At 41.3% G+C, this 25014-nt stretch overlaps 2 protein-coding genes across 3 annotated transcripts; both read right to left on the bottom strand.

Annotated features, from left to right (window-relative positions):
* Positions 1 to 1014: 1014 nt before the first annotated feature.
* Positions 1015 to 6579, bottom strand: LOC133137522 (protein asteroid homolog 1-like). 2 transcript variants are annotated; one of them, XM_061255844.1, is made up of 5 exons: positions 6428 to 6579; positions 4443 to 5764; positions 3293 to 3488; positions 2985 to 3171; positions 1015 to 2658 (listed from the first exon to the last, which is right to left on the bottom strand). In XM_061255844.1, the coding sequence occupies exons 2-5, from the start codon at positions 5754 to 5756 to the stop codon at positions 2385 to 2387; spliced, it is 1971 nt and encodes a 656-aa protein (XP_061111828.1). In that variant the 5' UTR covers positions 5757 to 5764; positions 6428 to 6579; the 3' UTR covers positions 1015 to 2384. The 2 variants fall into 2 exon arrangements, with proteins under 2 accessions (XP_061111828.1, XP_061111829.1); XM_061255845.1 differs by having other exon boundaries at positions 4443 to 5761.
* A 4447-nt stretch (positions 6580 to 11026) lies between these two features.
* Positions 11027 to 23356, bottom strand: LOC133137583 (protein asteroid homolog 1-like). Its single transcript, XM_061255915.1, has 9 exons — positions 21992 to 23356; positions 21384 to 21573; positions 20160 to 20352; positions 19582 to 19714; positions 13048 to 13140; positions 12606 to 12725; positions 12008 to 12127; positions 11604 to 11676; positions 11027 to 11139 (listed from the first exon to the last, which is right to left on the bottom strand). Exons 1-9 carry the CDS (start codon positions 23354 to 23356, stop codon positions 11027 to 11029), a joined length of 2400 nt encoding a protein of 799 aa, XP_061111899.1.
* Positions 23357 to 25014: the final 1658 nt, after the last annotated feature.

Here is a 25014-nt window from a genome sequence, read left to right as displayed (position 1 = left end):
TGATTTAACATTGGTGGAACGCTGGGTTTAGAGCAGAAACCCAGTCCAGCAATTAAACAAACAAATCTAATTCACGGTAACTGCTAGGAGAATTAGCAGCTTCCTTGACTAATGTGAATGCAATGCGAGTGACGTAGCCTACATTTACGAACTTTGACTAATGTTAATTAATGATTACAAGAATGAGCAATTTAAGAATGGATGTAGCTCACATTAACGTTACTGCGTTGAGCAAAACTGGAATCTAGACGTCTAGGGGGTGGGGAATGTAGGTTAAAAGACGGATGAGGTTAACCCCAATACAGCTCAGGGTTTACCTGGATATAGCATGGCTACGTCCTAGTTGCTAGGAAACTTTCACTTTTAAGACAGATGTAGCCAAATTTCTCTTGAAAGAGTACATTAGGCTATCGTTATATCTAGCTTGCTATCCTACCTGCAACGTTTTGCCGCCATCGGGTGCAGTGATTGCGATCGACAACTGCTACTGGGAACAGGGTAGCAGTATTTATCCTGGTCCATTTTTATCATTTATTTTCTACGACCTACTTTTGTGCTTCAATGGCATTTTCACACTAGGCAGGAAAATGCCGCTCAATATTTGGTGGATTAGACTAGCTAATATCGCCACATGATCAAGACGGTTCACAATGGAAAACGGCGAACATATTTCCCGGCAGCACTCTTGGCATATCAGAAAATAACAACACCACCACAAGTTTAATGAATAATTTATACTTAGTCTTATTTGTATGCATATAGAATATATATACAAAATATTTTCAGTGATTTTCAAATTGGAATGTAGAAATGTAGTTTTTGGTGGCTGTCTGATTTTTTGTAAAAGCAATGAAAAAAATAATTTGTACAGTGCTCTTGTGCGAAGTTCTAAAAAAGTTCTAAAATGTAATTGCAATTTCACAGAATTCTGATTTTGTTCAATGATTCCACACTCTTCTACTGTTTCCACTATTCCCTTTATTTAGAGCCACAGAAATAACCATATTAAAACATAAATAGGAAACGACAGAATTCAAAGTCCAATCTCTAATTTGTTGAAAAATAACTTCACGAGGGAAAAGACACCATGGCAGCAAGCTCTTCAGGAAAATCAGACTTTATTAGTACAAGTGCATAAAGCCGGATCAATTCTGCAGAACTGAACGTCAATTGTTGGTTTCACACCCATTTTATACACTTCTTGCAACATAACTCCTCCTAAAAAATACCAGCTGATCTCTGACACGCCACAATGATTTCAGCACTCTTGAGTGCCAACATCATTGTGGCAATCGCCCAAATTATAATTTAACTTTGTGAGCTATTTAAAAAGAAATGTTCTCTCGTCACAATTTTGCTTTGTAAGCTATTCTCTAAAAATGAATGTTTTCTTTAAACATGACGTTTGTTTTGTAAGCTATTCTTAAATGTTCTCTTGTCCAAAATAATTGACATTTTGCATCATAAGCTCAAAAAGAAATGATATGTTGCATTATAAGCTATTCTTAAAAATAAATGTTCTTATCGCATTGTACAGGCATACAGCTGTTCTGCAAACTGTCCTTGACAAAGATAGCCCACCCCCACAACGCAAGACATCCTGCCCTGTTTTTTAACAAAGAGGAATCATAAAAGATTAATGTTATTCTGTACTTTCTAATTTTCCTTTTAAGCATACACATTATTTATTAAATTCAGGTTACATATGGGTCACTATACTTCTAGCACAAATTAGCAGTTAACCAGTTTGAAAATATACAGACATACTCAATCATACTTTAATATTTGATTAATGGTGGTTTCTTGCATTTCCATTAGCTCAGCTGTAATTAATGACATAGGTTCATTGGATTACATATTCTACAGTTGACACTGTGGTTTCTTGCATTTCCATAAGCTCATCCGTAATTAATGATATAGGTTAATTGGCTTACATATTGATTACATGAGTAATAGGCAGAAAATGTGATATATATTGATTATAGGCCGCATACATATTGGAATACTTTTGGCATGAAACTTTAAGAGTTTTGGAGGAACCAGCTTGCTCAACTCTGACAGTTTGACGGTTTAGTCTGATTTTGACTTGTGATTGATTGTCATAAAACAGAGTTAGAACATCTTGTTCTGTGAATTTTTCCTACAGTATCAAGTTTTATGCATTATACTGTAATACCTGTGCATGTACATGCAGTATTAAAAATAATGATATCTAAATACATTGCAAAAGTAAACTCCTTTCCAGTTATACTATTAAAATGTAATTCTAAGTACAGCGTAAATTGGCAAGCATTTCCTAAGCTGTAATTACAAATGACAATTTGTCTTCTCCGAAACCTGCAACAGTCTCCTCCTAAAACTGCAACATTAAAAATGAGTGCTGCCTACGATTCATTAACATCATTATCTAGTGCATCGTACTTGTTGTAGGAGCAAAAGCTCTGTGTGGCTCCAACCGCCTGAACTTCCTTACTGGCATTCACCCTCTCCCTGGACAGGGGTCTGAAAAAGTCAGCATGCACAGAGCCCTGCACCGCCACTTGGATGTCCCTGTAGAGCTGTGCAAGAAAGGGGGCTCCTCTCAGCAGAACCTCTGGGGTACTGTTCTTCTTCTTCATCTCCTTCACGGCACCGTGCACAAATGTCCCACTGTACAGCCTGTCCCAAGAGAGACACGAAAGTCTGCATGACCCAGGCACGAGCCAATTCACCCCTTCACCAAGAGCCTTTCACTCAGAAGACCTGAACTGCTCATGATTGGGACTATCAACAATAAGGGGGTCAGACTTTGGAGTCATGTGAATGATTTGTGGAATTAATGTTTCACTAACATTATTTGTGAACGTGTCAGATATAAGAAAATAATAAGCAAGCCACACTTGTTTTTGACAATTTGAGCATTCATGTTTGAGTACTTCTGGAATATTTTTTATCTGAAAAGGTAACAGCCTTTTGTGAGAGAAGGGCAGTCAGGCATACTGTACCAGGCACACTCTAGCTCTGGAATTGGACAGCAAAGCAGCTGGTTCAGGTAGATGCTCATCAACAGGCAGGACTGCCACTGGCTGTAAGCGTGAGCCACGTCCAAGTCAGGCCTTTTCTTTGCCCCAACCCGTAGCCTGCCCAGACTATCACAGACTGCCGTCACACCTGGATCCTCAGCCGCTGGCCCTTGAGGGAGAGAGTTGTGTCGACCGTTACCGATGATGTAACAACATTTATGAAATGATTAATACTAAAAGGCAGTAATCCCTAGCATAAGAAGGAAAGTATGCCTTAAAATCAACTGCACCTCTCTGGAGTTCTCCATACACAATGCCCAGCAGCAGAGCCTGGACCATCTGCAGGCTAGGTTTAGGCTCAGAGTTGGTTATCCAGTAGCAGGTAACACACAGAGGTAAATTGAGGTGGGGGCGATTGGTTATAGCAATAGACTTGTCTACTCCCAGAGTCATCAGGAGAACGTCGAGTCGGACATTTGACTGCACCTACAAAACAAGCGAGTTCATGAAACATAGTCAAGGAAACAGAAGTGATATGGATCTCTCCATCATTCATATGGTATGATGCAAATTAATACAATATCTTTGGGCATCAAATTTAGGTCATGGGGTTTAATGCCTAGTTATTGAGTACTGCAAGGAGAGAGAAATGTCCTTTGGCTCTGAGGTGAAAGCGATAAACAAAAGTAAGGAGAATTTCAAATTCTCACATCATAAGAATGTCTTCCTCCACTGGCTTCCTATTGCCGCACGCATCCGTTTCAAGGCCCTAGTGTTGGCATTTCAGGCTGCTAAGGGGACTGCCCCACCTTACATACAATCCCTGATCACTCCCTACTCCCCAGCTAGACCACTCCGGTCTGCCAGCTCTGGTCGCCTTACGGTTCCCTCTCTACGTGCACCTGGCGGTCGAGCTGCACGTTCACGCCTGTTTTCCGTTCTGGTTCCTCAGTGGTGGAATGACTTGCCTACCACTGTCAGAACAGCAGAATCCCTCCCCTAATTTCGACGCAGACTCAAAACCCACCTTTTCAAACTCTACCTTAGTCCTCCCTCCTGATTTCCCCTGTCCCTCCTTTCTGATATCCCTATACTTGAAAAAAAATAAATAAATGCACTTCTGATGACAACTATGTTTAGAACAGCATTTCCTGTGTATTTTTCTAGTTTCTGGATGTGATGCTCTGACTTATGGTAGAACCTATGCACTTGTAAGTCGCTTTGGATTAAAAGCGTCTGCCAAAATGTAAACTAAAATGTAAATGTAAATAAGAATGGTACTACTTAGCTGGAATAACTAGTTAACTGTGTGGATGAGGAAGGATGTGCAATAAAGCTGAATTTGAACTAAATGCTCATTAAAGGACCCACATAGTACTTTTTGAAGAACGTGTGCAGGGATAAAAAGGCTTCATTGACACAATGACTAAGCATAGCTACCTCATTCAGTGTCTCCAGAGGCAGTTTCTGGATGTTATCTGGGGGAATGACCTTAACTGAGACTTCCCTCAATTTGTCATCCTGCCTGTCAAACTCCTGCACATGGTGAAGCAGGCTGCATTCAGTTGGATTTTTGGTCTCCCCCTGCTTACGCCCATGCAGAAGCAGGCCATAGAAGACCTGACGGATTGGCAGGGAGGTTGTGTGGCTGCTGGGACATTTGAAGTTCTCCACCTGCACTTTCAGTATGGTTTTCTGCAGCACCAGGACGTCAAGAATGAAGGAGGGCAAGTGGCCGCTGGTCAGTCCAGTCAGGAGCCATTTCGGCAAGTGTCTCACAGGCTCTGGGAGGTTGGTCACCGCAGCTCCGTGTGTGAAGTACCGCGCCAGGTTGCTGTGGGAGAGTTTGTACTCCTGCATCCCGGAGGACAGCAGGTCCTGGTTGATATTGGGGTCACTATTCCCGACAATCTTAAGAACTGCGTCCATCGCTTCCTGCGGCCCAGAGAACTGGGACAGCCAATGGAGCAGGCCATCGATGCGGGCGTGTGTCCTGCTGTGTGCAGGCTGGGCCACTTGCGAGAAGTCAACCAGGCTGAAAAACTTATACATGGACCCTTGGCTGGTATAGTCATTGCCAGCTATCACCGCAAAGAGAGGGAGCAGCTCTTTGTTCATGTCATTGAAGCAGGCACAGAAATTGTTGATATAGAATTGGGAGACTGGAATGTAATATTCCCCGGTCTTTTGGCTCATGTTGCGCCAGTTGAAAAAGTCATAGGGGATGTACCCACCCTTCAAGTCGAAGATATAGAAATCACTGTCCTTGCTTAGCACTGGGCAATTCCACTGATTGGCCAAGCAGGCAATCTCTTGGTCTGCCTCGAACATGCACCGGATAAAGGGGACTTTAAGGCTGGACAGCTTCTGTCTGAAGACCGTTCCAGAGAGGAGTGTGGAGGGACGACCTTGGGACTGCCCTGGCTTCTTTTTTAACATATTGGCAGCCTCTTTGATCCTGCCCTGGGTTCGCTCTTTTAGCGTTTCAAATTTCTTGCCACTGTAATCCATCGCCCCATCCATCACAACATAGGGCTCAATTTTGCAGGCAGTAAGGGCCTCAAAAAACTGTTGGATGAGGTTTGCCAAGGACTCATATTCTCCCCCGTGCTGCCAGTCCAAGTCTGATTTGATGTAGAAATTGTTGACCAAGCTGGCTCCATCAATTACAAGTTTGGTGTTTTTTAGCTTTCGTTCCTCATAAAACTGTTCCTTATTTCTTTCAATGTAAGTTGTAAGTCCGCTCACACCCATGGTTTCTGCTAGGGGTAGGGGCAAGGGGCAAGGTTATTATTTACAACCTCCACCAGAAAATATAAAACATATTCCTCATAGCTAGAGCCATTGCAAAATTGTTTAAAACCCTGGTGGAAATGCCAGCCTGGTTTTTTTGCTGAACCAGCTGGTTTGAAGCAGGTTTGGAGATGGTCAAACTTGTAACAAGCCAGTAGATATAGCAGCCATCCTGTCAAGACCATGTCCAGCTGATGGTGCAGCTTGGTACAAGACCATCCAGCTGAAGCAGAAGCTGGTTCCAGCTGGGATTTCATATAGCTTCAATGCTTTTTTTCACAAATCCCCAACAGGAAATTGACAACAATATAGAATTAGTTTTTTAATCAAATAAGAATGACAGGCTTTCATTCACATTTATTACTACAGTACAGTCACCTGGATTTTTATTGGCTCAATTTGGATGTGGTAAACTTACAATATGGGTTGCGTTAACAGCTTACTAGCAAACACTGTTTTTGAAGTATAGTGTTGATGATACCTCGAAAGATTAAAGGAGGTGAACTAAATTAAAATAAATAAGCATGGACTCGCTATCCATCAAATCCTGAGTAAAAGTGCAAGGTGAGTGCCAGTAATGCAGCCTTAAAAAGACATGAACTGTCTGTAAGCATGCAAAAAAGTTTACTTACATCTCAAATGTGTCACCGTGGATTCAGAATGAGAGATGCTGACTATTTCAATAAGTTAACGTACTTCAAAACACTTCCTGCATTTAGTGTATTTTATTCAGACGTGTTCTTGCTTGTTCTGAATTCTGAATGCTATTCCTTATGTCACTGCCAAAGTGATAAACTGGACTAATAACAATACAATGCAAATTCTGGCAAATCGAAACTGAACTTGATCTCTTAAAGAGACATGAACACATTATCTGCAGTAATTGTCAGTATTCAGTAAACGACTTTCAATGTGTACACTCTACACAGCACTGAACTCTGTGATATGGAACGGACGTCACCGCTTGCTTCGACTATCGAAGTTGTAGAAACCAAAAATCCCTGCCAGTTCCTACATTTAGTGTATTTTTTCTCAGAGGTGTCCTTGTCATAGACATGCATATTTAACAAGATACACCCTTAGGTAACCTAAGCCACAGACATGACTAGTCAGGAAAGCACGCCCACAGCTAACCTAAGCAGTGAAGTGTTTGAAGTTTGTCTGTGCTATGAGCCCCTCTGAGCACTATTGTAAATTAATGGAGAATATCAAACATTAAAAATTAATAAGGCATTTTTTTCCTGCAGAACAGCTGCTAACTGGATGTTTTTTGTTTAGTTTTTTGCACCATAAACTCGTCAAACCTCTAAGTGGATAGGCTACAGCAGCAGCAACATTTGGCGCTTTGTGTGATCAGAATCTGTTTTAAAAAAGTTCAGACATACAGTATTTTTTGATGAAAGACTCTGGAATTTAACTTGAGTATTTCTTCATATGGAATATTTAGAGGGTCAAGATGGGCTCATGCTGTTAAAGATACTGTTGCATGTATGCAAAAAAAGTTATTTCGATTCCAATGTTGTAATTAAAAAGGAAGGCTGTATAATGATTGGGTAAGGAACGCCGTAACCACGAAAAGTCCATTTGTCTTTTGTTATGGAGCCTGGAGGAGAATGTATTTAATTGGTCACACTTTACAATGTTATTTGAAGAATTGGCATAAACTAATGTATAGTGGGCTCCAATTATTGGCACCCCTGACTGGCAGTGCACAAAAGATAATATTATTATTAAATTGAGACAAACTCAAAATGCCAACATGAAAAAGAATGTACTTTATCAATGTTTCAATGGAACCTAGCAAAATCTAATTTTCATCTAAGTTTCATCATTATTGACATCCCTAGTTCAGTACTTAGTGCATCCACCTCTGGCAAGGATCACAGCATTGGGTCTTTTCCTTGACACGGTTACACTCACGCATATTTTGGCTGATTTCCCCCAAAAATACTTAATCCGCGTGAAGCCAGGAGATATAGTGGCCACCCCCAGACAGCCCTTGGCCACCCCAGTAAAAAAATCCTAGAACTGATTATAGCAACCCGCTTCTTGTATGTGAGTGGCATGGTGATTTGAAAACTTGAAAGTTAGTAACAAATATGTGTTTTAGCACGCTTTTTTCACAAAAGTGTTTTTCAATTAACTGATGATGACTCCACATGTACACCATTTAAATCACTGTCTTGTGGGTTATAAAGCAGTATAGTTTGGGCACATTTCACTAGCAACCAGAGACTGTGAGCCATGCAGGAGTACAGCTATAGCACAGCCGGGGCATGCTATTATAAATGCATCAGCAACAACAGCTTTTACTATAACGTCATATATTCCACGTACAATTACATTATCGTATTTAGCACTCGCATTTCTATTCATTTACATATTAATGTTGCCATATGTGGTTAGTCAAGACAAAATATAGACCATTACTACAAGACAATTATCAGATGAAATGGTACGAATGCTGGATTCACCAACCTTTGACTTTATTAAAAAAAAATTTTTTCCAGTCTGTTTCCTAACAATTCGGACGCTGTTTCAACCTGCCCCATAGATGTTTCAAGTTCTATTTCGCTTTTTTTTAAATGTAATATAAACTTGTATTACTAAAAAGATGAAAGTTGAGATGTTCAATTTATATATAGTCTGTCACAGTAAGCCAATGATAAAAGCAACTGATGAGCCAGCACTGATGACTCACAGGCCTGTGCCGACCACTAATGAGCCAGCAGTGGCGAATGAGAGACAGCACGAGCCAGGCTACTGACTCTCCTTGGCTGGCTTGGCTGGCAGCTCACTCACGTGGACTCGGAACTCAATCTCCCCTACTAGCAACTCACTAGTTTAGACTAGCGTCCTACCTGCCTAGACTAGCAACCTATCTTCCTTGGCCGGCTAATCCCTTGACTGGCAGCACATTCACCAAGGCTGGCGATTGACTTGTTGGGCTACTGATTTACCATGATGTTGATGATCAACAAGGGGTTTAACATATACAGTGGGCTCCAGAACAATTGGCACATGAAGAAAAAATGGTAGAGACAAAGACAATTGAGCTTGACTGCTCCGTGATTAGATCAGAGAGGAGGGCTAAACTGAAGGAAAAAGGTTAGCTGAAGTGAAAACTTCAAAAAGACAAAACATATAAATTGTGTTATGCAGCACACCAAAGTCAAAATTTCATAAAGTCACCTGTTTGGCAAAAATCTTCTCAGGGGAACACTACAAAAAGAGGTTGCGTTTTCACTGTCAGCTTTCCAAAACGAGAGCACTTAACTATATTTACATTACGCGTTATATTCATAGACTGTGGGAAGCTTAAACAGGGTTGTGGTCTGAGGTTGTTTGTCGTAGCAATTCCTCTCTTGAAGTATTTATTTGTACCTTTAAACAATAAATAGTACTGAATGTCTACTGTTGGTTTTAGCCTTGGGTTTTGCCTCAAACAAAAAATTGTCAGCTGTGAAGAAAACCCACAAAACATCAGGCAGTGACATCACAAACAAACAATCTCCACAGGGCAGGGGTGAAGGAATCTTAACCGCATCTTAACCGTACGAAAAAGACTTACAGAGCAGCAATATTGAAGCTATACCACAAGATGCAAACCACTCATCAGTAGTAAGAATCGGAAGACGAATTTGCAAAGAAGACAGAGATGAGCTACAAAAGTTCTGGAACAAAGTTTTATGGACTGATGAAACTAAGATTAACCTCTACAAAAGTGATGGAAAGGCCAAAGTGGAGAAAGAAGGGATCTGCTCATCCAAAACATGAAAGCTAATCGGTGAAGCACGTGGAGGAAGTGCCATGACTTGGGCTTGCATGGCTGCTTCTGGAGTGGGCTCACTAATCTTTATTGATAATGTAACTCATGATGGTAGCAGCAAGATGAATTCAGAAGTCTACAAAAACATTCTCTCTGCCAACTTATGAAGAAATGCGTTGAAACTAATTGGGAGGAACTTCGGAATCATGCAGCAAGACAATGACCCAAAACACACTGCTAACACAACAAAGAACTTCATTGGAGAGAAAAGGTGGAAGCTTTTAGACTGGCCAAGTCAATCACCAGACCTTAACCCAATAGAGCATGTATTTCACCTCCTAAAGAGGAGACAACTGAAAGAAGCTGCAGTAAAAGCCTTGAAAAGCATCACAAAAGAAGAATGCAATAGTTTGGCGATGTCAATGGATCACAGGCTTGATGCAGTTATTGCAAGCAAGGGATATGCTACCAAATATGAAGTATTATTTACTTTCATTTACTTAAATACTCTGTTCCAATACTTTTGCACACCTAAAAATTGGGTGATCCAAAGGCTATGTTTAAAGTAGTTTAAAACATCAGGTGTAAATACCAGGAAATAAAAGCTGAAATTCTGAACTCTTGTCTTGTGTTCATCTTTTTATCTCAACCCAAAATGCATTCAGTCTATTGCAAAAACAAAGGAATTAGACTCAGCATTATGTTTATCTACCTGTCTCTGATCCAATCATGGAGCAGTCAAGCTCAATCACTTTTGTCTGTGCCATTTTTCCTTCATGTGCCAATAACTCTGGAGTCCACTGTATATGTTAAACCCCTTGTTAATCATCAGCACCACGGTACATCAGTAGTCCAACAAGCCAATCGCCAGCCTAGGTGAATATGCTGCCAGTCAAGGGATTAGCAGCCTAGAAGGGTAGGTTGCTAGTCATGGCAGGCGGGTTGCTAGTCTAGCTGAGTGAGTTGCTAGTCTGGGAGAGTGGTCTGCTAGTCTAGGCAGGTGGGACGCTAGTCTAAACAATTGAGTCTGGGGCAGCCGCGTAATGGTTAAGGTAAATGACTGGGAGAGGCAAGGTTGGTGCTTCTAATCCCGGTGTAGCTACAATAAGATCCGCAGGGCCATTCAGCCCTTGAGCAAGGCCCTTAACCCTGCATTGCTCCAGGGGAGGATTGTCTCCTGCTTAGTCTAATCAACTGTACGTCGCTCTGGTGACAGTGTACCACACGAAGTGTGCGTCTGCCAAATGCCAATAATGTAATGTAATGTAATGTAATGTAATGTAATGAGTTGCTTGTCGAGGAGATTGGATTACTAGTCCACGTGAGTGAGCTGCCAGCCTAGGAGAGTCAGTAGTCAGGCTCATATGCTGTCTCATTTGCCACTGCTCACTGCTGGCCCATCAGTCATCGGCACAGGTCTGTTAGTTGCCAGTGCTGGCTCATCAGTTGCAGTATCATTGGCTTACTGTGAAAGGTAAATGGCCAGCCTCTGCCTCTCATGTGGGTGGATGGAGGTATCGGCTGGGGGGTGGTTGGGTGGAGGTATCGGCTGGGGAGTGGTTGGGTAGGGGTAGGCTGGGAGGTGGGTTTAGGTGGGGGAGGAGCAGGGTGGGTGGTGTTTCACTCTGTCTCCTCCACAGAGCAGCAGCACAGCGAGCTCTTGAGGGCTTTCCACACCCTGCTGAAGAAGCTCCAGAAAGCTTTCTTCTTTCCCACCTCTGAGAAAAACAGGAGTGTTCCCTTATTGTTAATATCACTGTAAAACCTGAGAGTTCAGTGTACTATCTATTCAAGTATTCACTGGTCTTCACATTTTAAGTTAAGTAATTAAGTTTGATCGTGAATAGTAAAATAATACCATAGTCAAGTAATCATTCAAGGTTTGCAGAGCATTTTCTGGATTCCCTTTGATCACACAATTTCTGGATTTAACTGAGCTGAGGGGTTCCAATTGAATATGCATATATACACAGTGAATTTAAGAGCAAAATGTACATTTTGCCATCTTCCATCCAGAGCACATTATCTGTGAGACTCACTCTGTGGGAGGCTCTCTGGCTGATGGGCAGCTTCCCCATCTCCCAGCGCCCCCATCTCTTCATCTGCAGCACACTGGATGAAGGCATGGTAGAGAACATAAGACCAAATTCAGGGGCCTCTACAAAGTTCTGACCCATATGAAAATACATCAAAAATACAACTATTGGCACAACAGATATACACGGAGTACCTGACCAGACATCACTCTTGAGTTCGCTGTGTTTGGGCAGGTTAATCTTTTGAATTTTTTTTACCAGGAAATGTTATGAATGTTGTCATGAAATTCATATAAACACTGCGGTCTATTACGGTATCTTGGTCTTTAGTTCATCCTTAAAAAACATAAGGAAGCACATTTAAGGTTGTAGTTTCCCAGAGTGAAAGTACTGTGTAAAATACTTACGACAACCTCAAACTCCATCGCATCCACTGCCACACCAGTGCTGGGGACAGCCTCCTCTCCAGGGCAGAGCTCACTGACGGCTTCTGCCTCAGCCACTGCGATGATGGTGTTGTGGGTCTCCTGCAGGACAGTTACATTACAGTTCTCGTCATTTAGCAGGTGCTTTTCTACAGAGCGACTTCTTCACACATTACAAACAAGCCATTTTTGCAGATATTTAATTAAGCAGTTGAGATTAAGGACTTTAAGGATTGCACAACACTTTCATGGAGAATAAACAAATAGGGTTTCCTGGGTTAAAGCTGAGAAATACTGGATGGTAAATTCAGACACCCACTCACACACACCAACAGCGATCGGTGACCAGCTGCTATGCTAGATACCAATCAGCTTGTCGGGATTTGGGGGTAATTGGGGGTTAGGAGTCATGCTCAGGGACACTTCGACACACCCTGAGCGACACACCCACACCCTTGAACCAAAAGCCTTCAAATTAACAGATGACTGCACTTCCTCCTCAGCTAACGCCCCCCCCAAACATTATGGCGATCATTATGAAATGACTGAAATGAAAATGAAAGCACTGTGCTGTACTTACTACATCCTCCAACTCCACCACATCCACCATCACAACAATGCTGGGGACGGCCTCCTCTCCATGGCAGAGCTGGCTGGAGGCTTCTGCCTCAGCCACTGCGATGATGGTGTTGTGGGTCTCCTGCAGGATAGTTACATTACAGTTCTAGTCATTTAGCAGGTGCTTTTCTACAGTGTGACTTCTTACAGTGTGACTGGACCTTACTCAAGGGTGCAAAAGCAGCATTTCACCTGGGAAAGAAAGCTGAAATGTTTCTGTAACAAGCCCAGGTTCTTTATTATGCTATACTGCTGGCCTATTTCTTAAACTGTCATGTTCACCCTTAAAAAGCAATTAGATGTCATAATGTATGGTACTACAGTTGTACTGTGTCTCTCCTGGGTTAAAACTGGGTCATTACTAAATGACTGAAATGAAAATGAAAGTGCTGTACGGTACTTACCCCATCCTCCATCCCCACCACGTCCACCTCCAGCTCCAGATGTTCTTCGACAGTCGGCATGCATTCCACGAAAACATAACCGTAACCTTTAGTCTGCAGTATGACAAAAGCCAAGAGAAAGCGAGATACATTACAGTGTGGACTAGGCTATGAACAGTTTTGTCCTTCGAGTAATATAGGCCCACTTATGGTCATTTTGGAGGGATTGCACTTCACCGAACGTTACGCTTCAATCAAAAAGCCCATAGGTTTTTTTGTTTTTTGCCCATATAAAAACAAATTGGGACTGTCTGTTTAAATCAGTGGTTTAGAATGACAATATCTCTTTCGGAAAATTGTGCACTAAATTTTCTGGGGCTAGGCTACAGTAAACAGTTCGACCGCATCTCGAAAACAACAAAATATTTCGGCCAGAGACAAAATAAGCTAGGTGAACAATAATTCATTAATATCTTTAAAAGATATCTCGGATTCTGGCATGAATTCAATCGAATTTGGTTTCATATCTATATTGCCTTGATGCGTAGCTATGCGTATTAAAACGTGTTTAAACTGACCAGAACTTTTTAATGAGGACAGTCCCTTCCAAATTTCGTTTTATTTCTAGAACTCTGAAATGCACTACATTTTTATTTGTTGAATTATGTGGCCCCACAACCAATCAAAAGTTACCGTTACCGGTGGCTATTTCCATATAAAGGGACATGGCGACGCAAAGATAAATATATAATCGTGCATAATCAGGTTGTAAATATCTTGGGGTTTTCATTGTTTTAGCCTATTTCATATTCAATTAGTTTGTTTGTTGTTTTCATTTCACCAGTGCTCCATCGTCTTTAAGTGCTCGATAATTTAATTTGTATGATTTGTTTAGATACTTATGTTTAGTTTGTTTATCTGTGTACCAAGAAATTTGACTCTGATTGGAAGATTTTATAAATTATGTGCTTTTCATGTAAAGAGACCAATAAAAGAAACTTTCATATTAAATTAGGCTATGCATAGCGTTAATATGAATACCACCAGATTGTATACATTTTATTTTCCAACGACAATAAATATTGAACACGCTGTGACAACCGGTAGGCCTATTTATTAAGCTGGTATTATCATTTGGTTGTGCACTCATAAAGAGCAATGATGGACAAATAACTACTTATCATTTATAGTTACAAATACCAACCAGATAATAGCCGAGGCCTTCCATTCAGCAGCCTAGTCTGATGAAAAGCCACAGCAGGTAAAAGCGAAAGCTGAATAGCAATGTTGGTTACTGCAATCATCGACCTTCTGCTGAATATACAACATAGGCTAGCTAGTACTTTACCGTGAATTCATTCATTTATTTGATTTCATTTCATTTATTGTCCAGACGTGGAATACCTATGCTAGCAAACTGAAAATCCGGAGGTGAAACTCGCTTTGGGGATTTTCCAAAAATCATACTTTGTAAAAAATATATATAACAAATAAATAGCAACATGTGAATAGCCTGAAAATAACGTCTGTTTTCCTTTAATACTATTTTTAAAAGCCACTTATCTCTTTCCTACGATCTTCTCGTTGGACTAAAAAACTTGATTTTCCAACATGTGAAGTGTACTTTATTAACCAAAGTCTCAAATTTTTCAAATAAAAAATCTAATACCCCTGGCAAAGATGAGAGCCATGAGTCTTTAAGTTCTATTATTTGTGATTAGGTTAGAGAACACATTTGGAGAGATTTCTGACCATTCCTCCGGAGGATTCCTTATATATAACTTAATATGATACATTGAAAAAGAAATAGCCTACCGAGAGGATTCTGCTATAAAATCCGGTTCTAATATCCATCTTCTATTACTTATGTCCTGTCCTCTAGTATACTCAGCAGAATACTCGCCAAAGCAGGATTATTTGTATTTATTTAATTCTGAACTGAAAGGCATCTACTGTGACGTCACAGCCTAAACTCGATTTGAAATATAAATACTGGAGAAATGACGTAAAGATGACTGGTGGTGCGTCACTGAGTGTAATTTAAACCAATCATTCGGGACTTTCAAATGGTTTGAAATAAAAATGTTTCAAATAGAATGGGACCTAATAGTAATTTAGTGTGCTTGAGTAGTTTACCAGATAGGCCTACTTTTCACAGTAGGCTAGTGATAGGCCTACACTTACTCGTAACATGCAGAACTATTCAGAATCATTAATGTCCTTGGGTTTGCATTTCTGGGCCGCCTTCTTCAGTTCATGCCACAGGTTTTAGATGGGATTTAAGTCTGGAGACTGAGATGGCTATTCCAGAACATGTAGGTTGTTTTCACTCAACCATTTCTGTGTAGATTTGGTGCATGTTTGGAGCCATTGCCCGCTGGACAATCTTCCTGTCCCAGCTTCCTAGCAGAGACAACCAGATTGACTGCTGAAAATTCCTGGTACTTTGTTGAATTCAATGTATGGTATTGATTAAACAGTGTCCCTGGACCACTGACAACAAAATATCCCCCAAACATCAATGACCCCCCCCCCCCACCACCACCTCCACCTCCATATTTGACAGTTTGTATGAGGTGCTTCTCCTTGCATTCCATTTTGCCGCCAAACATGCTGATGGTGTGTATGGCCAAAACGTTCAATGTTGGTCTCATCTCACTCTCTTCTGGGCATAACTCCAATGAGGCTTGGCAAACTCAAGATGCTTCGTTTTGTTTATTGTGCTCAGTAAGAGCTGTCTTTGTGCCACCCTTCCAAAGAGTTTGCACAAAGACAGCATGGAGGTGCCATTTTATGTTTTGCTTTAGATTTGGTGACCCCAAGACACAAACAATGTCTGCAATTCTTACTGCGATCCTTGGGTTACTCATGGCCTCCCTCACCATCTTCCCGAATGTCGGTGGGGATGATATGCACTTGCATCCTCTTCCTGGCAAGTCTTCCTGGCAAGGAATACACCTCTTCCTGGTGTATTCCTTTGTATTATTGCCCTGTCAGTGCTGACTGGTATGTTTAACTGTTTGTGACCAACTTGTGATGGTCAATATAGTTCCTTTTGATTGAGATTAACAAAATGAAAGTAAAATTGTATTGCCTATTTCACTTTGTTTCATTTTATCTAAAATAATTGTTAAGGGATTGTTACTCCAATTTCCTCCCACAGTGCAGGTTAGGCTGATTGGAGAGTCTAAATTGCCCGTGGTTATGAGTGTGTGATTGAATGGTGTGTGTGCCCTGTGATGGACTGGCAACCTGTCCAGGGTGTATTCCTGCCCCCCTGCAACCCTGTTCAGGATAAGTGGGTTAAGATAATGGATGGAAGAAGCCATAGAGTTATGGTGTGTTGTGTGTGCAGAGATGCTCTTCTGCATACCACTGTTGCAATGTGTGGTCAATTGTGTTACTGTGACTAGTAATTTGACCAGTCTGGCCATTCTCCTCTGACATCTCTCATTTTCAAGGCGTTTCTATTTTACTGGATTTTTTTTATGCACCATTCTTTGCAAACCCCGGGGATTAGTATGTGTGAGAATCCCAGGTGATTAGCAGTTTCTGAGATACTCACACCATCCTGTCTGCCACTAAGAATCATTCCAGGGTCACTTAGATTACATTTTCCCCATTCTGATGGTTGATGTGGACATTAACTGAAGCTCCTGACCCGTTTCTGCAAGATTGTGTGCACTGCCGCAAGATAGATAATCACATGAATAAGTAGGTGTAATAAAGTAAAAATGTTCCTCATTAACTGCTTGGTGAGTGTAGATGGATTGGAAATAAACCCAGAATAAAATGCAACTACAAGGCCAGATGGAAAGAAATTGAGTGGACAGTAAGAGAGGAGGTACAAGTTAATGCAATAATTGGGAGATACCACATTATTGAACCAGCTATCAGATAGAGATAATCAAGGTAAAACTGTGTTAAAAAAAAAAAGAATTAAAAGATAAATGCAATTTACAGAACCAATACCAGTACCTTAGGTACCTACGAATAAAAGAATACATTAACAAGACAATTATAGTATAAAATAGTAACAGAAAATAAAATATTGAAAATTGCACATTTCACGGCAGAGATGGACCACGCCAAAAAATATTAAAAAATAATTATTTCGGCAGTTGCAGTTGAAATCAGAAAACACCCTCAATATAAAAGAACAATTGGAAGTGGTGGATAATTGAAGCAATGTCAACAGAGGGGTTTATGTCGACAACTGTGGAAAACAACAGCCTCTCCTACTTGGAGAGAATTTGCTGGAAGAATGTTGTTCACTTTTTCTTTACCCCCGCACAGAATATTTTTTTCACAAATAAACATGATTGCTGGAGACTTATGTGAGAGGAAAAAAAGCAAATCAGTCTTGTATTTTGCAGTTGCCCCTACGTGGCTCAATTTGGATGAAGATCCATGGTGTCCTGCCTGGAAATACAAAATTGTATGTCTTTCATAGAAAAATACCTTTGGAATAATGTATTTAGGGAAGTTGGAGGAGCTTGAGTAGAGACATTTGTTATAAAATACCTTGTTTGATAAGCTGTGATTGAAAGCTTACATCTCCTTGTTATCATGAATGTACTATAATCTCATGGCAAATATTTTTGTACAAATAAAAACAAGAATTGAGTCAGCCACAAATCAAGTCAATCTGTTTTAATCAAATTCACATATATTTTTTAGTCTATGGAATAGAATATTTACAAGCTCAAGATAGGATCATAATCTTAAAGATACCGTTCCATGTGTGCTAGATCCTATGTAAAACAAAGTTCTGTAGAGGGCACTGTTGTGCTTAAAAATGGTATGGCAGATTACGATCGGGGAAGGAATGAAGCCCATTTGTTGTATTTGAGATTTAGGCTTATGGTTGGTACAAAGATTGACGCAGATCAATTAATCTATGCAGAAATGAAGCAGAATATGACCATGCATTTATTGTAAACATACATTTATTCTGCCTCTAATTTACATACCAGATGGACAGCCAATCTATAACCCTTCCAATATTTTATGACCAAATGCTTATACTTTGCTTATACCAAAGTACTTCCAAAGGGTATTATATTGACCCCAAGTTATATATTTTCACATCATTTCCATGTGAAATTCCTAGAAGATCTCTTTTCATCATTTCAAGATGCAAAGTGCTTCAGCTCCAAATGCCACAGCAGCTCACATTGTGTCTGGACTGACTGACAGCTGTACAGATTGACCTGAGGTTTGCAGGTGAGAGTGCTTTTGTGCTATTAACAGACAGTGCCTATCCACCTGGGACTCACAGTGGAACAGTACAGAGGCAGTCCCTGTTGGGTAAATCCCATTCTCTAAGCACTGTATCATGCATATGAACTACACTAACAATCGTAAGCTCATCACACAGTGCCATTGTCCGGGCATGGGACATGGGTGTGACTAACAATTATTGTGGCTGTAATTATCAGGTTCTCCACCAGATGTGCGAAGCACTACAACTTCCATGAACAGTTATTCATTGGGTGCCACCTGTTACTATGTTTAACTTAAATCCAGCAGAAAGAATTCACAGCAGCATAATCTAAAGCAATATAAATCAAGCTTTTATTTACAGTTAATTCACATCATTATTGGCACTCCTGACTGGCAATGCACAATAAATAATATAATTATTGAGAGAAACTCAAAATGCCAACATGAAAAATACTTTAATGTTTCAATGGAACCAACCAAAATCTAAAAAAAATTTAATAAAAAATAGATTTCACCAAAATCAAGGTTTCATCATTTTTGGCACCTCGGGTTTAGTACTGGGTGCATCCACTGCTGGCAAGGACAACGGTGTGGAGTCTTTTCCTGTAATGCTGCAATACCTGCATATTATATGTCTATAATGCACACCTACCATCCAGGCGACAGTGTACATGTGGTATTAAAAAGTATATCGTAATGCCTTGCCAAACTAAACTCTTTCCAGCTATGCTATTAAAATGTGTTTCTAGGTACTGTTATGTACGGCACTGAGGACTCGGACGCAGACCAGGGGATAATCTAAAAACGTTGTAATTCATTCCGAGTTCAAGAGCAAAGAGATCCAAGACAATGCCAAAAGCAGAAAGCAAAAGAATAGTCGAGTAAACGGGCAAAAAGGTCAAAAATCCAGTCAAGCAAAGGCCGAACGTACAAAAGGGTGAAGGCAAAACAAAATATGTAAAACATATGGCTCCAGATTAGGGAGTAGACATTTGCATAGATTGAAAACCTGAAACTCCGGTAAACACACGAATAGCGGGACATGCAGACAGGGGAGTGACTTGGCTGGTAAACATTCAGACGCAGCCATAACAAGGGATCACAAATTAGAAACTGTAATGGAAAACAATAACCAAGGATGTATGATAATGAATAAATAACAAGAATTAACAATGCAGGACAGATACAGAAACATTACAGGTACAGTGCAAATGGGCAAGCATTTCCTGAGCTGTAATTACAAAAAACTTCTGTGTAGCTCCAACCCTGATCTTCCTAACTGGCATTCTCCCTCTTTGTGGACTGGGGCTTGAAAAAGTCAGCACCCACAGAGCGCTGCACCGCCACTTGGATGTCCCTGTAGAGCTGTGCAGGAAAGGGGGCTCCCATCAGCAGGTCCTCTGGGGTACTGCCCCACTTCATCTCCACCACAGCACCGTGCACGAATGTCCCACTGTACAGCCTGTCCCAAGAGAGACACGAAAGTCTGCATGACCTGGGCACGAGCGAATTCACGCCTTCACCAAGAGCCTTTCACTCAGAATACCTGAACTGCTCTTGATTATTATTTATTACTATTTTAATATTATTATTATAATTTGTAAAATTGTCAAAAACAAGTGTGGTTTGTTTGTCATTTTCTTATACCTGACACTTTCACAAATAATGTTAGTGAATAGCTAATACAACTTCATGGGACAACACTTCTGGAATTCTAGGATTTGTGTAATTAATGATTCACTAAAATTATTTGTGAAAGTATCAGGTACGAAAATAACAAACAGGCCATACTTGTTTTTGACAATTTGAGCTTTCATGTTTCTCCTGACTACTTCTCCTGGAATATTGTTTTATCTGAAAGGGTAAACAGCCCTTTGTGAGAAAGGGCACAGTCAGGCATTCTGTACCAGGCACACTCTGGCTCTGGAAGTGGACAGCAGAGCAGCTGGTTCAGGTAGATGCTTATCCACAGGCAGGATTGCCACTGGCTGTAAGCATGGGCCACATCCAAATCAGGCCCTCTCCTCTCATTCGCTCTGACCCGTAGCCTGCCCAGCCTATTACAGACTGCCCTCACGCCTGGGTACTCAGCCGCTGGGCCTAGAGGGAGAGAGTTGTGTTGACCATTACCGATGATGTAACACCACCCGTCTGGGCATCAGTGACTGTCATTACTGTCAGTGACATCAGTTCAGATGAGCCATTGAGCTTCCTACAGAACTCTGAAATCAACATAACTGTGAAATCAACCAATGCTGCACTAAGGGAGACAAGGAACAAAGGCAAAGAACAAACAGCACGGCAGTCATGCTATTGCATTGGGTACATTATTTCCATACCATTGTGGAATGTATGCAGCATTATACATATACAGTTCAATGTACACATAACGAAATGTGTAACCAACTACAGATGTGGTTGTATCTTAGTGTATATGATACATTTTGTTCTACAGATGACAGACTGTTCACTAGTGCCAATGATAACTTAAACTGATATAGATAAAATGTATGTCCAGGCACAGTTAACAGAATGCACTGTCCCAATATAAGTTACACAATGCATGCACTATTGGTTCTGAATCTTGCTTCTGGGGTATCAATTTGTGGGCTGGTTTTCATTCCAACCACGAGTGCAACCCAGAACTTTTTCTTAATTACACTTAAAGGCAAGCTGAAATGAAAATGTACTTTTTCCTCAATTTAATAAATTCTTCATACCCATACAAACACATCTTAGTGTATAATACATGGCAAAGTGTTTTTCATCCACTTCCTGGAAAACTAGATTTTACAAGATTTGATGTGATCGTGTGCCTGTGTATGTCGATAAAATGTTGTTCCCTACAGCTTCAGGTTCCCCCTACATCTGGACAAAGGGAGACCTTCTGCTCGTGAGCCCCTCACCCTCTCTGATGATTTTAGAACTACCCCATCTACTGATGCTTTTAAAGCCTTTTTTTTGCCAACAGGCCTTGCTTTTAAAATCTATAAAATCTGCTGGAAAGATTTGCCACCGCAAATGAGAAGCGCTATATAAATTGAATTTATTATTACTATTAAATAATAATACTAAAAATACAGTAATCCCTAGCATATATGAGGGACAGTATGCCTTACAATTTGCTGTACCTCTCTGGCTGCCTCCAAGTCTGCAGAGTTCTCCATACACAATGCCCAGCAGCAGAGCCTGGACCATCTGCAGGTTAGGTTTGGGCTTGGAGCTGCTTAGCCAGTAGCAGGTAACACACACAGGTAAATTGAGGTGGGGGCGATCGGCTATAGTAATGCACTCGTCTGCTCCCAGAGTCTCCAGGAGAACCTGGAGTCGGACAGGTAAAGGCACCTACAAAACAAGTGAGTACATGAAACATAGTCAAGCAAACAGAAGTGATTTGGATCTCTCCATCATTCATATGGTATGATGCAAATTAATACAATATCTTTGGGCATCAAATTTAGGTCAAGGGGTTTAATGCCTAGTTATTGAGTACTGCAAGGAGAGAGAACATTGAGAGAAATGTCCTTTGGCTCTGAGGTGAGAGCAATAAACTCAAATTCTCACATCGTAAGAATGGTACTACTCAGCTGGAATAACTGGTTAACTGTGTGGATGAGGAAGGATGTGCAATAAGGCTGAATTTGAACTAAATGCTCATTAAAGGACCCACATAGTATTTTTTGAAGAAGGTGTGAAGGGCTCAAAAAGCTTCACTGACACAATGACTAAGCGTAGCTACCTCATTCAGTTTCTCCAGAGGCAGCTGCTGGATCCCACTTGGAAGAATGGCGTCAATGGAGGCTCCCTGGAATTTGAGACCCTGCCTGTCAAACTCCTGCACATGGTAAAGCGGGCTGCCCTCGGTTGGATTTGTGGTCTCTCCCTGCTCGCTGCCTTGCCCCTGGAGAAGCTTCCTATTCCCATCCAGAAGCAGGCCATAGAAGACCTGGCGGATTGGCAGGGAGGTTGTGTGGCTGCTGGGAAGCTGGCAGTTCTCCACCTGCACTCCCAGTATGGTTTTCTGCAGCACCAGGACGTCAAGAATGAAAGAGGGCAAGTGGCCCCTGGACAGTCTATCCAGGAGCCATTCGGGCAAGTGTCTCACAGGCTCCGGGAGGTTGGCTGGTGTGTAGTATTTTGCCAGGTTGTTTACTGAAGCTCCGTGCATGAAGTACTGCGCCAGGTTGCTGTGGGAGACTTTGTACTCCTGCATTCCGGAGATTATATCCTGAGTGATATCCTGGGCACTGTCTCGGACAAGAACTTCATCCATCGCTTCCTCCGGCCCAGGGAATTGGGACAGCCAATGGAGCAGGCCATCAATGCGGGCGTGCATCCACCAGTGTGCAGGCTGGGCCACTTGCGAGAAGTTAACCCGGCTGAAAAACGCATCCATGGACCTTGGGCTGGTGTAGTCATTGCCAACAATCACCGCAAAGAGAGGGAGCAGCTCTTTGTTCATGTTATTGAAGCAGGCACAGAAATTGTTGATGGAGAAATGGGAGACTGGAATGTACCTTTCCTTGGTCTCCTGGCACATGCTGATGTTGTCCCACTCGAAAAACTCGTATGGGAGGTACCCACCCTTCAAGTCGAAGATATAGAAATCACTGTCCTTGCTTAGCACTGCACAGTTCCACTTATTGGCCAAGCAGGCAACCTCTTGGTCAGCCTCAAACATGCAGTAGATAAAGGGGACATTAAGGCTGGACAGCTTCTGTCTGAAGACCGCTCTGGAGAGGAGTGTGAAGGGAGAAACTTGGGACTGCCTTGCCTTCCCACTTGACATCTTGCTAGCCAACTCGATCCTGCCCTGGACTCGCTCTTTTAGTGTTGGAAATTTCTTGCCACTGTAATCAATCGCCCCATCCATCACGACAAAGGGCTTTATGTTGCAGGTGGTAAGGGCATCAAAGAATTGTTGGATGATGTTTGCGAAGGATTCATAGTCTCCCCCGTGCCGCTGGTCCAAGCCTGATTTGACGTGAAAGTTGCAGAGCAAGCTGTTTCCATCAATTACAAGTTTGGTGTTTTTTAGCTTTCGTTCCTCATAAAACTGTTTCTTATTTCCTTCAATGTAACTTGTGAGTCCTCTCACACCCATGGTTTCTGCTAGGTGCAAGGTGCAAGGTTATTATATACAGCCTCCACCAGCAAATATAAAACATATTCCTCATAGCTACAGCCATTGTAAAATTGTTTAAAACCTTGGTGGAAATGCCAGCTTGATTCTATCCTGGTTTTTCGCTGGACCAGTTGGTTTGAAGCTAATTTGGAGATGGTCAAACTCGTAACAAGCTGGTAGATAAAACAACCATACTGGCAAGACCCTGTCCAGCTGATGGAGCAGCTTGGTACAAGTAACAGACCATCCAGCTGGAGCAGAAGCTGGTTCCAGCTGGGATTTCAAATAGCTTCAATGCTTTTATCACAAAGTTCTATCAGGAAATTGACTACAATAGAGAAAAAATAATAATTAAAAGAATGATAGGCTTTCATATTTATTACTACAGCATAACATGGGTTGCTTTAACAGCTTACTAGCTAACACTAATTTTGAAGCATTGTGCTGATGATGCCTTGAAAGATTAAAAGAGGTGAACTAAAATTAAGATAAATAAGCATGGACTCGCCGTCCATCAAATCCTTAGAATAAGTGCAAGGTGAGTGCCAATAATGCATCCTTAAAAGACATGAACTGTCTGTAAGCAAGCAAAAAAGTTAACTTACATTTCAAATGTGTCACCGTGGATTCAGAATGAGAGATGCTGACTATCTGAGTCAGGTAACATACTTCAAAACACTTCCTGCATTTAGTGTATTTTATTCGCAGAGGAGTTCTTGCTTGTTGCCAAAGTGAATAATGAATGAGTATCAAACATGGTTTCAGTTAGACTGGTTAGACTAGTGAGCCTACATTGCTGGCTGCTACAACTGTCATTTGCCTGTGAGTGCTTGTGTGATTAAGATATAAAATTTAATTGGTTTCAGTTAGACAAGATTGTTATGCATGCTCATTATGTTTCCTCAGAATTATTTGTATCATAGTCAGAATGCATCTACAGCATGGATTGAATCATGTTCTATCACTTTATTAGGTATTTACTAGACTCAGTTTATAGACTTATTGGTCTTGGTGTTCAGAATTGCTCTTCTGCATACCACTATTGTAATGTCTGTCATATTCGACCAGTCTGGCCTTTCTCCTCTGACCTCTCTCATTAACAAGGCATTTTTGCCAGCAGAACTGCTGCTCACTAGATGTTTTGTTTGGTTGGGGCTGGGCGGAGAGCCAGATGCGACTGAGGATAAAACCCTCTAAAACGAACACGCGAACGTGTTCCTCACTAGATCCCAGGAAACAACGGGAATGGGATATACACAACAGAAACTGAACATTAGAAGGAAAAGAGAAAAGCCAAAAAACGGCTATAAGAAAACAAATCAACCCTTTTAAAACAGGGCGAACCGCACCACTGACCTAGCCGGGAAAAAAGGCTAGGCACGAAAATAAAACCTCGAGACGCAGCTCGGGACCAAAACGCAAAGCAAAATACATACCATGGGACAACGTCCCCCAACCACTGACTCACACGAGTCCAAAGAAAGAAAAAAGAAAACCAAAACCTTTGAGGAAGGCGCCAGCGAACACAACACCAGCTGAACGCCTTCCTTACCTTTTAATCTTTTTTGTTTCTTGACAGCGAAACACACACCAGCACAGTACCCGACTCTTAACTCTCACCGAGTCTACCTTGTGCA

Source organism: Conger conger, chromosome 9 (assembly GCF_963514075.1).
Source record: "Conger conger chromosome 9, fConCon1.1, whole genome shotgun sequence".
In the NCBI taxonomy this organism is placed as follows: Eukaryota; Metazoa; Chordata; class Actinopteri; order Anguilliformes; family Congridae; genus Conger; species Conger conger.
Note: the sequence above shows the minus strand (reverse complement) of the source record. Positions and strands in the feature narration are given on the sequence as shown.

What these genes read in the sequence shown, in the direction of transcription:
- LOC133137522 (XM_061255844.1), bottom strand. Translation starts at nt 5,756, where the DNA reads ATGGGTGTGAGCGGACTTACAACTTACATTGAAAGAAATAAGGAACAG. An exon ending in CTCTGGAGACACTGAATGAG is followed by an intron (nt 3,489 to 4,442) that starts GTAGCTATGCTT and finishes CTTGTTTTGTAG; the next exon opens with GTGCAGTCAAATGTCCGACT. An exon ending in GTATGGAGAACTCCAGAGAG is followed by an intron (nt 3,172 to 3,292) that starts GTGCAGTTGATT and finishes CTCTCCCTCAAG; the next exon opens with GGCCAGCGGCTGAGGATCCA.
- LOC133137583 (XM_061255915.1), bottom strand. Translation starts at nt 23,356, where the DNA reads ATGGGTGTGAGAGGACTCACAAGTTACATTGAAGGAAATAAGAAACAG. An exon ending in TGGTGGGGATGGAGGATGGG is followed by an intron (nt 12,726 to 13,047) that starts GTAAGTACCGTA and finishes ACTATCCTGCAG; the next exon opens with GAGACCCACAACACCATCAT. An exon ending in GCCAGAGAGCCTCCCACAGA is followed by an intron (nt 11,140 to 11,603) that starts GTGAGTCTCACA and finishes CCCACCTCCCAG; the next exon opens with CCTACCCCTACCCAACCACT.